Here is a 16,814-nt window from a genome sequence, read left to right on the forward strand (position 1 = left end):
TAACGGCTTTTCGGAAGGCCAGGAGAGAGGTGAGGGTCCGAATCTCCGTGAGGAGTTCGTTCCAAAGAAGAATATGTATAAGACAACAGGTTGTAAAATGGAAAACTCGAAATTAGAAAAAAAGAAATACCGATAACGGAAAGCTGTAAAAGTGTAATTGTGATTTTAATGTTTGGAAAATGTCAAATAAAAACACTTAAAAAAAAACAAACAAATGTGCGTTAAGCGAGGACTACCTATACATAAGACCTATACAGAAGACATAAGCATGTCTTCAACCTGCCACCAGTTGCTTAATGACCATTTGAAATTATGACAGACCCTGAATGAGTCCTTTATTGCTTGAAAAGCACTTCTGGTTGTTCATAAAATGTTGTGCCACACCCCATCTTTCCCCCATCCTCCCATGATTGCATTTTGGGTGCTTGGAAACTGGCTCACCTTCACAACAGTTTGCAACATCCTTTGGTCATGTAACCATTATTTGCAAAAAAAAAATTGCCAGTGTTGTAAGTTGATGACTACCTGTATATATAGAAGGTTTTACATAAGTGTTCTAATAAAAGGACCATATCTCATAGTACACATCCCTAAATAAGTCTGTAAGCAATTCATTTATAAGTTGGGGTTTCACTGGTGCTTTTTGGGGAGTAATTTGGGGGAAAGGGAGAGTATAAATTTATTTTCCTGATGTTGAAAGTTTAGTCCTTTGACAGCTAGAATTGCATACAGAATCCATTTCTGTTGGTCAGCGGCCTGTCTCCATTTAATAGGTAATTAAAAAGAATATGGATGTTGAAAAATGTTAAACTATCGTAAGGTCAGTATTGTTTTCTAGAACATAAAACCTTACACCATTACTTCAATGTTTTGATGAAACATTGCTCTTATTATATCTCCAGCATGATGATTTACTTATTCCTTTTCTATACAAATGCAATTAAGATCTGTAAATATAATCTATTCTTTTTGTTGAATAAGCCATAATTTAAGATCCATTAAAATTGTTGACAGCAATATTAGAGAAATTTTCCATTGTTTAAACAAAATGAAAATCTCTAATTGCTTTTCCCGTTCATTCATCTTTGTCTTGTAACATTTAATAGTTGCCTCTAATACTTTACGTGTCTGAAAATGCTGTTAGTCTGAATGAAGATGTCAATAAATGCTGAAGTTGCAAATAGTGCCAGTTGGTAAAAGCTTTGAGAATATAAAAAAAACTGAAAGAAATAGATTTTTAAAAGCGTTATTGTTTAATAAAACTGTGTAAACTCACCTTTTTTTGTAGGTTTATGGAGCAGTGTTGAATATAAACAGGGGAAATCCATTCAAAAAGGAAGTGGTTGTGGATTCATGGCCAGAATTTAAAGCTGTGATTACTCGCCGACAAAAAGAGGTAAAATGGTAATGGATCTATCCTAAGTACCCTGAAATGCACAATGAGGGGCATTAATCTAAAATTTATACAGATTTTCTTGAGCTGGTGTCCTCCAAAAATGTGGATGTCTATTATATTAACGTGTAGAGTTACAAAATTCAATGTCCTGGCTACTTTTGCTTTCATTTTTATTCTAATTTGCTTTTATGTCAAAACTGTAGTTGTCATTGGTTATTTTAACTATGTTTTCAAGGAACCAACCAATTTCTAAGTTTTGATTGTTTCTCTAAATTAAGAGTGGACAACCATTTTGGTCTTAATGCAACTATGATTACTGGGTGGGCACCAAGCACTTCATTTAGAATGTACCTGTAAAAAAATGAGCTTTTAAAGAAGAGGCTCAAAATCAGTTGGGGAAATTTTAGAGGAAAGTGAGAAATTTGGTGAGCTAGGGACTGTGAGCTAGGTTTACCTATTCTTCCTCTAAACTATAATTAATTTTAATTGACATTTCAGATTTAGTTATAAGTAGAACTAAAAGTGTAAATGAAAATTTCTAATAGCCTCTGAGAAGATCACACTAATAATACCAAACTTAACATTAAAATGAAATAAGCAACAAGTGGTGAATGTGCTATCTCTATTATAATTCCTAAAAAAGAAAGATTGTACTCATTGTGGCTCTTAACCATCTTCCTAAAGGCCTGCTTTTCCCAAGGAAAATGATGGACTTCCTTTCACTGCATGAGCTCAAGCAAAGTCTAGATCAGTGGTAGTCAACTTGGTCCCTACTGCCCACTAGTGGGCGTTCCAGCTTTCATGGTGGGTGGTAGGGTTTGCTGTAACTCTGCTTTATAAATTTTATAAAGTAAAGTTACTTCCCTACTTTATAAATCACCATTGCTGTGGAACCGGTGGGCGGTTAGAAAATATTACTACTACAGAGATACAAAAGTGGGTGGTAGGTATAAAAAGGCTGACTACTCCTGGTCTAGATAGACATTTCGCTACCTCAGAATTACAGGGTTCTAATCTTCCATAGCAAAGGTTGTCTTTTTTTTTAAATAAAAATTTTATTTTTTGAATAAACACAAACAAATACCTTAAAATCATCTTCCATTACAAATTGTAGAAAGTGTGTCAATTGGTTACAAAGAACTTTAGTGCATCCCTTCCACAGTCATCACTTATGATTCATATCAAGTTATATATTTTACATCACATATATTTATATATATATTGCTATCATCATACCTCATCCTTCATATGACTATAGTTGTTTTAACGTCCCTTTATAACAAACATTCCAAAATTTAAAACAAAACCACATATTGGCATTCTCTTATCTATTTTCAATATCATCCAGCTACATTATACCTTTATAACACATTCAAAATAAAAATTAATTATGTTTAATAACAAAACTTTTAGACCTCTTTTCTTAATCATTGTTTACAATTTATATCCAATTTCCCTTTTATCATGTCAATACAAATTATTATATTATTATCATTATCAGTCATTTATTTAACAATAGTTTGGCTAAGTTTAATTTACTTTTTCCCCTTTTTTCACTATTTAAAATTTATACCAAATTTCCTCTTATCAAACCAAAACCAGTATACATTGTTATCACTATCAGTTTTACTTTATCCATTATCCATTATCACTACATTTTTAACATAATGCTCTAATTTTAACTAAATTTAACTAGTGTTTTATTATTGACTTTCATATCTCAACCTGCGTCTTTCCAGTAATAGTGTAGTCCTTGTTACATATCTTGTAAAATCTCAAAACCCTCCATCAGGTTCTTTAATCAGCTTATCTTTGGTTATCAGTAGTGTTTTTGTCAAAGTTTCTCTCCTTAAGTCCATCCATTCTTCTCTTTTTTCTTCTTCTATACCTTGAAATCTGTAATAAAGCACCCTTCCATCTATGTTCCTTTTCTTTGTTCCACTCTTCCCAACTCCAACCACACTCAGTTCACTGTCAATATCCATGGTTATCTTGCTTCTTTGTTCATTTTTACCTTGGGTTTTTAGGACTCTAGCCTCCACTTTTTCCATTTGCTGAATATCTTCCATTTTTCCATCAGGTTTTACCACATTAAAATTTATATTTTCAATATTTTCCCATCTCTTCTCAATTCTCTCTGTTGTTTCTAATAATTTTTGAATTCCAAACATAATCTGTTGTAATGTTATGTTTTCTTTTTGAAGTCATGCCATCCTCCAATTAGTAAACACTACCACTCTAGTTTAAAAACAAATCTTTGTTTTCACTTCTTTCCAGCTACTAACAAGCTTCCAGAGAGCACCTGCATAAACAACCTATGCTCTTCTCTATAAACAAGCTGAAGCCTTTGAAGTGCAACGTCAAAATGATCAAAGGGGGAAAAGAAAAAACAATTTTTCAAGGTCTCAACCTCCAAGTGACAGTGTAACTTCTTTTCCCTCTAAGATTACTGCCCTCTTTATATTCCTTTTATATCTTCTTTATGTTTTAGGCTTAGAAGAAACAAAATTCTTAAATGAAACAAAATAAAAAGAAAGAAACCATCCCAACCAGTATTGTAGAAATAAAGGAAAAGATTTAATCCGTAGGTAAAAAAAGAAATAGAAGAAGAAAATCCAATACTTTCACTTTAAAAAGTAAAAAATGTTCATAAAACTTCCATCGATAGAAAAAAACAAAAACAAAAAAGATAACACACTGTCCAATAATGCTTATTTTCGCCGTTTATTTCCTTTTCTTTACCAGTTTAATTTAACTTCAATCTTTTTGGGGCAATCTTTTATAAAAATAAGATTTCCTCACCAGATGGGCACACTTTCTCTTTCCGCTTTCCTCCTGTTGAGGAGCTGTCCCAACTTCAGCAACTTGAGGCTGTGCTTTTTGTCACCAACTAGAAGAAATTCTCTTGAATCAATCAGGGACTTTGTGATGTCCCTGAGATCAGCAAGACCTACTCTTCCTTGTCACCGTATCTTCGGGATGGTTTAGATCCAGATGGACCGTCCAGCAGCAAAAGTGTCCGAGGTCACACGTCATACCATCGCGATGTCAGCTCCTTTCTCCCCATATATATAAATAAATTACTAGGATCAAAATGCAAGGTTTCCGGGCCTGTATTGCAATAGCTTTTGTGAATAGACTTAAAGCACAGACTACTCATACATTTTCAATTAGAAGTTTCATATCTGATTGGTCATCTTCAGTTTCTGGAACATACTCGGATCCACTTGGTTCATATAAGTCTGAACTTGCTTCCATATTGTGAAAAAGAGACATTATTTCGTCATTCACGTGTCAGAAACGGAGGCAACGCTAGGCGCTGCAGGCTCCATCCTTGCTCCGTCACAAGCACAACAATTGGATGCTGCAAATAGAACCTTATAATTTTGCTACTTGTGGCAAATTTATTTAGAAATTTTACAAAATAAATTGTTAAAAATAAAATCATATTTAATTATATTAAATATATAGAACCTTGTCACACTCTTAACTCATTTTCGTCAGATAGAACCCTGTAATTTTGAGGTAGCGATTTGTTGAAGTTATTTTGATTTGGTCTCTGCACATAGAGTAGGGTTGAATTCAGTGGTTAATGGTTATTTCAATTGAATTGTTTTGTTTTGTGTAATGCATTATGTGAATGCAGTCCAGGCAACATAGGAAAAGGATTTCTTAATCATTTTCCAGGTTGAAAGTAGTCAATTCTTCCTTCCCAAACCAAGAAAACTCCCAACTGGTATCCTAGCTGCAGTTCCTTGTAGGTTCTCCTATTAATCTGCAGCTAGTCAGTGCCCTGATCTGCAGACCTCCTCGTTTCATTTCTATGACCTTTATCGATAGCAACAAACTAGGTGCATATCTGCGTGCATAATACTATGAATTGAATTAAGATGCTGCTTTTTTCACACATAGTCCAAAAGTGATGCCCTAGACTACTTTACAAATGCCTGTGCTGTCTTCTACAAAAATCTGGACGCTTACCAGGCATTGTTGGAGAACCCAGAAACTATAAACTGGGAGCAAGCCTTCCAGATACAAGGTAAAAGTTATTATTTGCTATGAAAAAGAACACATTAATAATTATCTTGAATTTTTAAAAATATTTTAAAATGAGAGACTGAAAAATTCTGATGGTACAGAGTTGAGAATTTCAACTATTGTCTTTCTCCATTCAATTTTTACACCAATATGCTTAATTATACCATCTATTATCCCAGAGTTTATCAAGTGAGAAAAGCTGCTTCAAATAGATTATTAATAACAGATAAACCAGACTCTAATACAGCGATAGCAAACTTTTTTTGGCTCGTGTGCCATAAGTGGGGGGAGTGCAGGGAGGGTCATGTGCGGGTGTGCTGCACCCATAATGCAATGCACAATCCCCCCCCGTGCGCATGCGTGCAATACAAGCACTCGCCCCCATTTTTTGCATGCTTTTTTCACCCTCCCCAGGCTCCAGAGGCTTTATAGGAGCCTGGGGTGGGTGAAAACAGCCTCCCCTGCCCCCCGGAAGCCCTCCGGAGGCTTCAGGGACCTTCAGGAGGCTTCCCTGAAGCTTCCGGAGCAGTCACAATGACCCTCTGAGCAAACTGGAAGTCCGTCCCCGAACTTCCGGTTTGCCCATAGGGCTGGTTTTTTGCACTCCGGAGGCTTCAGGGAAGCTCATGACGCCTCCGGGGGGGAGGCTCTTTTTGCCCTCCCCAAGCTCCTATAAAGCCTCTGGAACCTGGGGAGGGCGAAAAATGGTTTTAAAAAAGGGTGAACTCAGCTGGCCAGCATGCGCATGCCCTGACAAATGGCTCCACGTGCCACCTGTGGCACGCGTGCCATAGGTTCACCATCACTGCTCTAATAGGATGCTGTTTTTTTCATCAATCTTTTATGATGGGATGTTTCTCCTGAGCTTCCCAAAAAATTGGTCTGACAAGGTATCTGGAACAAGTAAGCAACTTTTTTGAATTCTCCAGGTGCAGGAGCCATATCGTTTCCCATATGAAACTTGTTTAGCAAACAGAGTAATGTGGGTGGATTGGAGCTCCTTAACAGCACCATTTTCCTCTCTAAATTACCTTATATAACTTTGAACTTACCGTATTTTTCAGAGTATAAGACACACCTTTCTCCCCCTAAAAAGGGTGAAAATTTGGTTGCATCTTATAAACTAAATGTAGCCCCACCAACCCACCTGCCCCAACCCTTAGGCCTCTGCCTCCCAGCAATTTACCTCCTTGCAGAAAACAAGGAAGTGGCAATAGGCTATGGCAGCTCTTCAGCCTGAAACAGCTTATGATCGGGAGGCCCATGTTGAAATTGAAAGTGAAACTTGCTGTTTGCTGCAAGAGGCAAATTGCTGGAAGGCAGAGGCAGATTGTTTTTTTCTTGTGCTAATCTGGCTGTTTGCTGTTGCTGCAAGGAGGTAAGTCAATAAGTATATATGCTTATAGAATGTTCAAATTATTAGACTTATTTTTTTAAAGAGTGATTTATTATTGTTCTAGACAAATTAACAAAAATGAAGTAAATTTTGTTATGTAAATACTTGATCTGAAGAGGCCCAGGGCTATTGTATCTTCTTTTAAATAGCAGAGAATAAATATACTTCCAGAAAGCCACATCAATTTTAACAGCATCTGTACAAGTATAGTCTGAAATGTAATACCACAAACAATGTACTGTATATTGTCTGTACTGTTTGCTGTTCATTGCAAGGAGGCTAATTGCTGGAAGGCAGAGGCATATATTTTTCCCTTGTTTTCCTCCCCAAAAGCTAGGTGCATGTTATACTTCGGAGCATCTTTTTTTTTGAAAAGTTTTTCTTTATTTTAATTAAACAAAAACACAAAAAAAGAATCATCCTTCATTACATCTTGTAGAAAGCGTGTCGATTGGTTACAGATAACTTTCGTGCATTTCTTCCACAGTCATTACTTATAGTTCATATTAGATTATACACTTTAAATCAAAAATCTTTGTATATCTTACTATCAATGTACCACAATTCTCATTTGACTACAATTATTTGAACAGGCTTTTACCTCAAATCATTCATACTTAAAGACACAACCGCATAATGGCATTCATTAGCTATTTCAAAAATCCTCCTATAACATTACACCTTTATGACATGTTCTAAGTAAAAGTCAATTAGTAAAGTTTCTAAACCCTTTCCCCCCCTTTTTAACTCACTGTTTAGAGTTTGTATCCAAGTTTCTTTTGCCAAAACCAGAGCATATATATATTATTAAACAATATCCATTGACATTTCCTTGTTGTTATTATAGTTGGCTAAAAATCATTTACTATTTATATCCAACCTCCTCTCGTCAAACCCCCAAAACATCACACCTTTATGACAAGATTTGAATAAAAATTGGTTAATAAAACTTATAGGTCTTTTTCCCAGATCACAATTTGCAATTTATATCCAAATTTCTTTTACTAGTTTGCCAGTACTTTCATTAATCTTTCATGTATCTTTCATTAAGCTGTATCCATTATCATTTCATTATTGTTATTATAATTAATTATTTATTAATGAATAAACATTTAATAACAAAATAAAACAATCTAAAAATTACTAAATTCCTACTTATTGATCACCAAAATAAACTATTTTTTTATTATCAACTTTCATTGTCAACCGGTATCTTTCCAGTAACAAATCAGTCTTATCTCTCTTGCCAATTGTGGTGTCAGTCTTCTTTTTATCTCCTTTATAAAGTTTTTATAGACTTCTCTCCACACTTTGCTGCTTGAAGGATCTCTCAGGTAATCTCGTTGCCCTCCATCTGCTATTAAAATTAGCTTGTCTTTGGTTGTCAATCGTGCTTCTGAAAAAAATTCTCTTCTTAAATCCATCATCATTTCTCTTTTTCTTCTTCTGTATCTTGGAATCTGAGGTAGAGCTCCAGTTCGTCGAATTCCCTTTTCCATATTCCCTTCTTTCCACTTTCACCCACATTTGCTCTATTAATAAAATCATCTATTGTCTTGTCTTTATCTTCTATGTCTTTATTCTCCCCTTAAATTTTTGGGGCTCCAACCCCTTCATCTTTTGCTGTGAGGAAACTAGTTTTTCCAACTTCTTCTCAATTCTCCCATATCCTTCCATTAGATTTTGAATTCCAGCCAAGATATTTTGGAATTTTAAAGTTTCCTCATCTGAGTATTGATCCATGTTTCCAAAAAAGAAGGAGGAAAAAGAAAAACTAATAACCACTGCTGCTCTAGCCTTCCAGGCCTCTTTTATTTTTTTTTATTTTAGATTGACTTAAACACAAGTTATTTTATGCTCTTCAAAGAAGAAGCGTTCTGTTTTTTTCCCTTTCTCTCCCCTGCAAAATAGTTCTCAAAGAGCACCTGCAAAAACAATTCGTGCCCTTGGCTCTTTATCAGTTTCTGTAAACAAATTGCAAACCCTTCAGCTACAAAGTCAGTAAGATCAAAGAGGAAAAGAGAAGAAGTACGTTATTTCAAAAACTCCAGCCTCTGACCTCCGAGTGGCAGTGTTGCTACCTTTCACTTTCTAAAATTTATCTCTGGCTTATAGGAAACAAAGTTCTTTAATGAAATTTAATAACAAGTAATACGAAGAATTGTTAAAATTAAAAGGAAGGTTTTAATTCAAAAGTCAAAAAATAAAGTAACAAAAAACAGAAGAAAAATTAATCCATTCACTTTAAGAGGAGAAACAAAAAACGTTGCAAGCACTTCAATCCACAAAGTATAGTTACAAAGAAAAACCCAATATAGGTTAATTTCAACTATTTCGCTTAATTCTTTTGCTTAAGGATTTAATTTGGCTTTAAAAAAGTTTCTTTGGGCAGTTTTTCTCAAAATAGAAAAAATACCTCATCAGATGGACTCACTTTCTCTTTTCACTTCCTTCCTTCCGGAGCCGTCCCAACTTCATCAGCCTGGGGCTGCTTGTTTACCGCTGGCTTGAAGAGCTTCCCTTGGGTCAATCAGGGACTTTGCGGTGTCCCTGAGACCAGCAAGGCTCCGTCTTCCTGATCACTGTTTCTGCAGGATGTTTTAGGTACAAATGGACCGTTCAGCTGCAAAAGTATAAACAGCAGTCTCGGATGTCGAGACCGCACATTGTATCGTCACGACATTGGCTCCTTATATTGGCATCTTATACTCCGAAAAATACAGTATATTATTTGGATTCTAAACAGGAGAAAAGCTTGTGAGGGCCAATAGCATACTTCCTTGGCATGGAGGATCTTTTCCTTTATCATCCTTGTCTTCCACTGCCACCATTAAAATCTTGTTCTAACATTTTTAAAATTCTGAGGCACATAGGCCAGTGATGGCTAAACTTTTTGACATTGTGTGTCAAAAGTAGGGGGAGCACAGAGGGGTCAGGCCACACCCATAATCCTATGCATGCGACCCTCATGCATGCACGTGCAACCCCCCTGCACATGCGACCCCACCCTCCCCCCTACCTTTGGTTTGCAATGGTCCCATTTTTCGGCCTCCCCAGGCAACAGAGGCTTTCTAGGAGCTTGGGGATGGTGAAAATGCTCCCCCCAGAGGCCCTCCAGAGGCTTCCAGCACCTTCCACTCACACTCGCAGCACCTGTCACCCCCCACCACCTTCAGAGGCAATGGAGGCAACCACTACTATTGGTGGGGAAGCCTCATGACCCCCCCCCCCACCCAGCCAAGTGCAGCTCACCTGCACCGGGAAGCACCTGCCAGCGCCGGTGGTCTCCCTGGTGGCCAGCAGATGGTTGCGGGTGCAATGCCCCCGATGCCCAGCACTTTTCCTCTTTCTCAAATCATGGCATGTGTGGCAAGAGAGAGAGAGAATGCGTGTGGGAGAGCAATGCCTCTCAAGAAGTTCGGTGGAAGGTGCTGGGCATCGGAGCCACCGTCCCTGCCTGGTTTGCAATGATGCTGAGAAAGCCGCAAGCTTAAAGTCACCCTCACTCCTGTGTGCAAGCCAGGATCTCCTCGCTCCCTCAGCTGGGACCCACTGGGTGCTGACTGCCCCAACGGAGCCACTTGCTTCACTCTTCCGAAGCCAAGCAGGGCATGAAGATGCTGCGGCCCTCTGCCATGCCACAATGGGAAAACACTGCAGCCCCCACCACTCAGGGCAAAGGGAAGTGCCCCCAAAAGCGAAGGATGCACCGGCTGCAAACCATCTGCCCATTTTCAAGCCAGTCTGCCTCCTCTCTCCTAAATATGCTCTCTGGTCTCTGCCAAGACCGGCTTCTTTCCTGCCCTCTCGCAGCATCTGTCTGTGTCCAGAAGCTGGGAGAATACTTCTGCAGACAGGGGCGGAGAAAAGCCACCGCTTTACCCCTCCTGTGGCTCCTGCCCAGCACTCTCTCTTCTCTCTCACCTTCGCCTCCCACTTGCTTACCCGTCCCAGAGAGCTTGGGCTATGCCTCCCTCCAATGCGTCGGCCTTCCTTGCCGGTGTCGCTCCTGAGGAACTCTTTCATCCTCGGCTGTTGCAAAGCACAACACAACACGAAAACTGGAAGGGGAAGCCTCTGGAGGGTGAAAAATGGCCAGAAATGAAGGCCAAAGTCAGCTGGCCAGTGTGCATGCACGCTGGAGGTGACAGGTCAACGCCTTATGTGCCCCAACAAATGGCTCCACGTGCCACCTGTAGTACACGTGCATAGGTTTGCCATCACGTGCATAGGCACTTGGTTTACACAGAAATAAAGAAACAAATTGATTTCTATTAAAGAATTTAAAATGAGTTTTAAAAGAGATTTGCTTATTTCTACAGTTTATGTATATCCCATCAATACTAGCCCACTCTAACCTTAAACGTATTCCTAATCTTATTATCCTGACACTTATTACAGGATGGAATGTTCATTCTTCCTTAAACCTGCCCTTCCCAAATCCTACTTGCTTCCAGCTGCTGGAATATAAACCGGGAGGACATGCCCAGTGTTGTTATCCTTTGACTGCTAACTTCAGAATCCCAATCATCACAGAGACTTAGCACTCTGAAAGTGTATCTTCCTTTCCCTCTGTTTCCTGACATTCTTTCTATTCAGTCAGAGCTATAATGAGATAAAATGGCTGAGGTTTGATAGAGCACTTCAGGTGCTTCATTACTATTCTATGGCCAGCCCCAAAGAAAGGAGAAGCAGAAAATATCTTCTCCAATGTGCCTCCATGACTGTCCTTTCTGGCTTCTAACAGGTCCTTCTGACTGCCTTTTCCTAAAATAAGTCAAGGAGATAAATACATGGTGCCACCTCTCAAATTCTGCCACTGCTCCTAAATTGATATCCAAGGACAAAGAGAGGGTAAGACTTAAGGGCTTAGAGAAACCTTGCTGGGAAACAAAAGAATGTTATGCTCAAGTGGCAATGAGTACTGCTTTATATAATAATCCCTCTGAAATTAATTATATATCCCTACTCCCAGAAGAATGTATTTACTTATCAAATTTCTACACCGCCCAGCTCATCTAAGTGACCTTGCAAACAATATATTGTAAGTATTAATAGGTAGTAGCCTATGTCACAGATTCTTTGAGGGATGACAAAACATATATTTAAACCTTGGTGAGTTATTACTTTTAAGTGATAATAAATGTGATAAAAAACTGAACTCCAATAAGTTTGTGTTTATTTTTATCAATAGATTTAATTTTGTATTAATATAGTAGATTTCTTATCTTTGCTTCCAGTGACTATTGCTTCTATTCTTAGTTGATATTTAACTTTGGGTACAAATAATTAAAAGAAAGGTCAATAATGCCCTTCTGACCCTGTTTGAAAGTAGAGTTCTTTTCTCTACTTCAATTCCTGTGTAAAAAACTCATATTTATATAACACATTGATGGGCATGTTCTGTTCTGGAGCATCCTTCTATACTCCTTGGACAATGCCATGTACCATCAAGACTAACAGCATTATTATTTTTTATCAAAGAAGAGGTTCTTTATATACTTCCCCGCTTCCAACAATATGTGGAATATTTGTGTGTAGGCACTTTTATTGGGCAGCAGCTAGATAGAAGGATAGAGGTAGCTCCATTGCAAAAGGTCAGTCTACAGCCTACAAAAGGAAGGGAAAAAGGTTGGGTAACCTGAATTATTAGGGATAAATTGTCATAGACAAAATCTGTCTAGTCTCTAAGAGTTGATACTGACAGTGGCAAATAATTATGGTAATCAAATGTTTTTGTGAATGACTATTTTGCTGGATTTCTTTCAGTCATGTGTTAGGTGCTTCTGGCAAATAAGAATGAATTTATTATTTGAGTAATCCAGCATGTGATACCAATTTGACTGTAGATTTGGTTTCATAGTGTCACCTACAATTGAATTATTTTGGTTTTTATTCATTTCAAAATAGTTTCCAAAAATGTCAAAGTATTTTAAGCAAGATTACAATATTGTAGATATTAATAGTTTTGTAGATCATTAATAGTTTTCATTATATTTAAAAAGGGTGTTTTGTTTAATGTTTTATTTAAAATATAATATTTTTTTCTGAACATAGGTTTACAGGATGGCTTATACAAAACTTCCAAGATTGTTGCTGATGCCAAGCATGTAAATTTGAAGTTGTCTTCTTTCAAAATGGTAATCTACCCAGAACCAGATGCACTTCCAGATGTTCAACTTCCGTATGTCTAACTCTATTATTACAGGATTTTTTAATAGTAATAGTCCTTTTTGGTAAATGTCAAAGTAAAATTTTATGAGAGTGGATATAAAAGTTTTAATTAAGTCAAGCATTTCCAGCAGTCTGATGCCTCCTGCCCCTATTACTCCAATAATTTCTGAAATTCTCAGGATAATTTTTAATTTTAATAAACTTACTCTGAAGGTTGTAATTACCAATATATATTTGGGTGGAGAGGAAGGAAGACTCCCTAACTGAATATTTTTCTCCTCATTTTTCCCATTGAGCAAATTATGTGTTAATAGTCCTACTTTTGGGTATTTCTTTGCAAACATAAATGGATTCAATTCCCTCATGTGTTCCTATATTCATTTACAGTTGTTTACATTAAATGTTAAGCAAAAAACTTTTTTAGGTTAGTTCCTGCACCAAAACTTACTTCCCTTGATGCATCTCATGCAAGTCTGCTGAATAACACCTGGTCCCGAGGAGGAAGTGATCAATGCCAGAAATACCTCATCAACCTCATTTGCTGTTTCCCCAGCATGTGCATTTTGGATGAACATGGATGCCCCATCTCCTGGGGTCTGACAGACCAATTTGCTACTATGATCCATGGCTACACTTTGCCCAAGCATCGTAGGAAAGGGTACAGCCGTCTCATTGCAACAAATCTAGCTAAGATGTTACACAGCAAGGGGTTTCCAGCTCAAGGAAATGTTCTGGAGGATAACTTACCATCATTAACTCTGCTAAAAAGCATGAATGCCAGATTATTACCTTGTCAGTTTGTCAGACTTATCCACACCCCTTTCTGCCTTTTAGCTAAACCTAAGTGAACTTGGTGAATTTTTAAAAAAAATCTATGATGATAGCTACCTAATTTGAGGACTCATACCTTGTATTTGATGTTATACACGTCTGAACATGTTATGATATATTTAGACATAACCTTGAAGTCCATTTATGAAACGGCAATGCTATTCCATATTAAAGTTAATGTGAGTTTTAAAGGAACAACAGTTGTTTTCAAGCTTAGACAGAAGACTGAGAAGAGTTATTTAACAAATAATAAAGTAATGTTCAATTGGAAGCACTTATTGATAATTGTTTTCATAGAATGCAAAGACTTTTTAAATTCTCCAACTCAAATCATTCAATCTTCTCCATATTAGTTTCCAAACCCATTGAATCTTGTATATTCTTTGATTCTTGTATATCCTTTGAATCTACATAGATGTGATGAAATATAATAAGGAGGTGGATTCCCAAGAGAGAAAGGGTGCATTTCAGAGGAGTAAGAGGCAACTCAGTTCAGATTCTACGTATGTGAGAAATAGAGTGAAGACAGCCCTTCCCTTTGCAGCGTATATCGTATTCAGATAGCAGAGTGCTCTGTCTGGCAAGATTTTGTGTAGATCATTACAATTTAGGTTTTGAACAACATATGAAAACTAAATAATATAGAGAGCCAGCCCGCCTTAGCCATGATACTACTACATGGGTGACTTTGGGCCAGTCACACTCTCAGACCAAACCACCACACAAGGTTATTGTTGTGGAGAAAAGAGGAGTAGTAAGATGTATTGGATATGTTCACCAAATTGGGTTGTTTATAATATGAATAAAGATGGGAGACAAATAAATAAATAAATAAATATCGAATTATGTTGTCAGAGTTTGCCTCTCTGTTAAAATAAAGCCATTTCGAAGGCTAAGGAAACACCTTGTTATGATTTTTTCTGTTGGATTAACATAACACAGCACAGATTTTGTAAAGAATGGGGGCGACATAAGTCCAAAAACAGGAGTGGGGTCCATATCATCTTTAGATGTTCCTGGGGATGGCTAGAAGTAAATCTCTGAAAGAGGCTGGTAAAAAAGAGGAATAGCTCCATTTTAACAAGGTTCTCCCCAGCATGTATTCTCTGACCTGGAAGAAAACCCACAAAAGGTGGCTTTATTTATTTCTTAAAATATTTTAAACTATAGGTTCCCAATCTAACATTGTCCAAAGGAATAATTATATTCTTAAAGATTTAAATGCTAAAATATATATATTCTTAAAATACGTTAATCTAGGAATCTCTTTTAATACATATATTAATGTAACAATTTTTACATTTTCTTCCTTTACAGAGTCATAGACAATGTCAACCATATGTTCAAGCTTGAAATAAACAGAAAAAATTGCATCCTACTAACAAAGATTTTTCTTTGAATAATTGTTGTAGCATATTTAAACAAATGCAAACACCAAGTTAATGTCCTTTTTATAGACTTTGATAGATTCCTTAGAACCAGCAAGGACCATATCAGTTAACTGGATAACCTGATTAATTGCTAAAATTTATACCAGCATCAATATATTTTGGAATATTCATAGTTATTAGTCATCAGGTTTACCTTTAACATTGTCTTATAAGACCTCCTCAAATCCATTGTGTGCAGCTTGTCAAACATTGGAACACCGCTATAATGCCACCCCTAGTTCTTCTTTTCACTAGACTACTCAATTCCTGCAATCATTCTTTCTATGTTTTAGCCTCCAGCCCTCTAATCCTCTTTGTTGCTCTTCTCTGAACTCTTTCTAGTATCTCAACATCTTTTTTGTATTGTGGTGACTGAAACTGGATATAATATTTCAAATGTGGTCTTACCAAGGCCTTATCAGTATTAAAACTTAACATGATCTTGCCTCTATCCCTTTGTTATTTCAGCCTAGGATTGCATTGGCTTCTTTGGTGGCTGCAGCACACTGTTGGCTCATATTTAAGTAGTTGTCCTCTAGGACTCCAAGATCCCTCTTGCAGTTGCTGCTATTGAATGAAATTTCACCTAAATTGTACCTGTAAATTTATTTTTCCTTGCCTAAGTTCAAAACCTTACTTTTCTATGCACTGAATTTCATTTTGTTAGATAGGGCTCAGTGTTCAAGCTTGTCAAGATCTATCTGGGCTGTTGGCTATTCCTGCAAGCTTGGTGTCATCTGCAAATTTGATGAACTCTTCTCTCATCTAAATCGTTTATAAAGGTATTGAAGAGTACTGGGCCTAAAACAGACTCTTGGGGCATGTAGTTTAAGTAAGTAGTTGTAAGTAACTACATGTAAATTTAGTTTCATTAAGGACTACACGTTGAGTGTAGCTTGTCAGCCAATTTCGGATCCATCTGGTAGTGATGCTGTCTATCTTGCATTTTTCTACCTTATCAAGAAGTATGTTGTGGTCTACTTTGTCAAATGCCTTACTAAAATCTAACTATACTTTGTCCACAGAACAACATGGAACCTAAGAAGTCTAGAACATGGACTTTTTCAATTATTATTGTTTTTGTTAACATTGATAACCTGTAACAAACAAATTTTATGTATATGTATGTGAGAGTGTGTGTGTGTATGTGTGTATTGTGGCACAACCCCTGGTATGCCCAAATATGGGAGGGAGCATACTGCTTCCCTTTTCTGTCTTTAGGTTCACCCTAGGAGCCATCCAGGCAGAAAGTCATTTTTTTAATGTTGCTTTTGTTACATTTATGTTGCATTTGTACTGATAATTTTATTTATTTATCTATCAGCACAAATGCAATATATATATATATATGTAGGTCTCTAGTTGTTCGGGTTTTCTCCTGCGTAGAATTGGAGATGTCTTGGCGACGTTTCGACGAAGTCTCATTCGTCATCTTCAGGCTGCTTCAGGCTACTTCAGGCTTGGTGTTTCCAGGAGTAGTGTGAGATCTCGCCTGTTTCTTCCTTTTAACTGCCAGTGGGGGTTTGAACTGATTGGGTGGGGGCTTGGC

The 16,814-nt window shown here is 37.1% G+C and overlaps 1 protein-coding gene across 1 annotated transcript in view; it reads left to right on the forward strand.

The window, feature by feature from the left end:
• GLYATL3 (glycine-N-acyltransferase like 3) overlaps nucleotides 1–13,893 on the forward strand; it is a 21,977-nt gene extending 8,084 nt beyond the window's left edge. Inside the window, exons 3-6 of the mRNA XM_087716781.1 lie at nucleotides 1,289–1,396; nucleotides 5,309–5,435; nucleotides 12,888–13,014; nucleotides 13,558–13,893. Of these exons, the coding sequence (XP_087572907.1) occupies nucleotides 1,289–1,396; nucleotides 5,309–5,435; nucleotides 12,888–13,014; nucleotides 13,558–13,852 (657 nt within the window). The 3' untranslated portion in view covers nucleotides 13,853–13,893. The remainder of the gene's footprint in view (nucleotides 1–1,288; nucleotides 1,397–5,308; nucleotides 5,436–12,887; nucleotides 13,015–13,557) is intronic.
• Nucleotides 13,894–16,814: the final 2,921 nt, after the last annotated feature.

Source organism: Thamnophis sirtalis, unplaced genomic scaffold, assembly GCF_051295495.1.
Source record: "Thamnophis sirtalis isolate CommonGarterSnake01/CBP01778 unplaced genomic scaffold, rThaSir2_p1.2 scaffold_5, whole genome shotgun sequence".
Taxonomy (NCBI): Eukaryota; Metazoa; Chordata; class Lepidosauria; order Squamata; family Natricidae; genus Thamnophis; species Thamnophis sirtalis.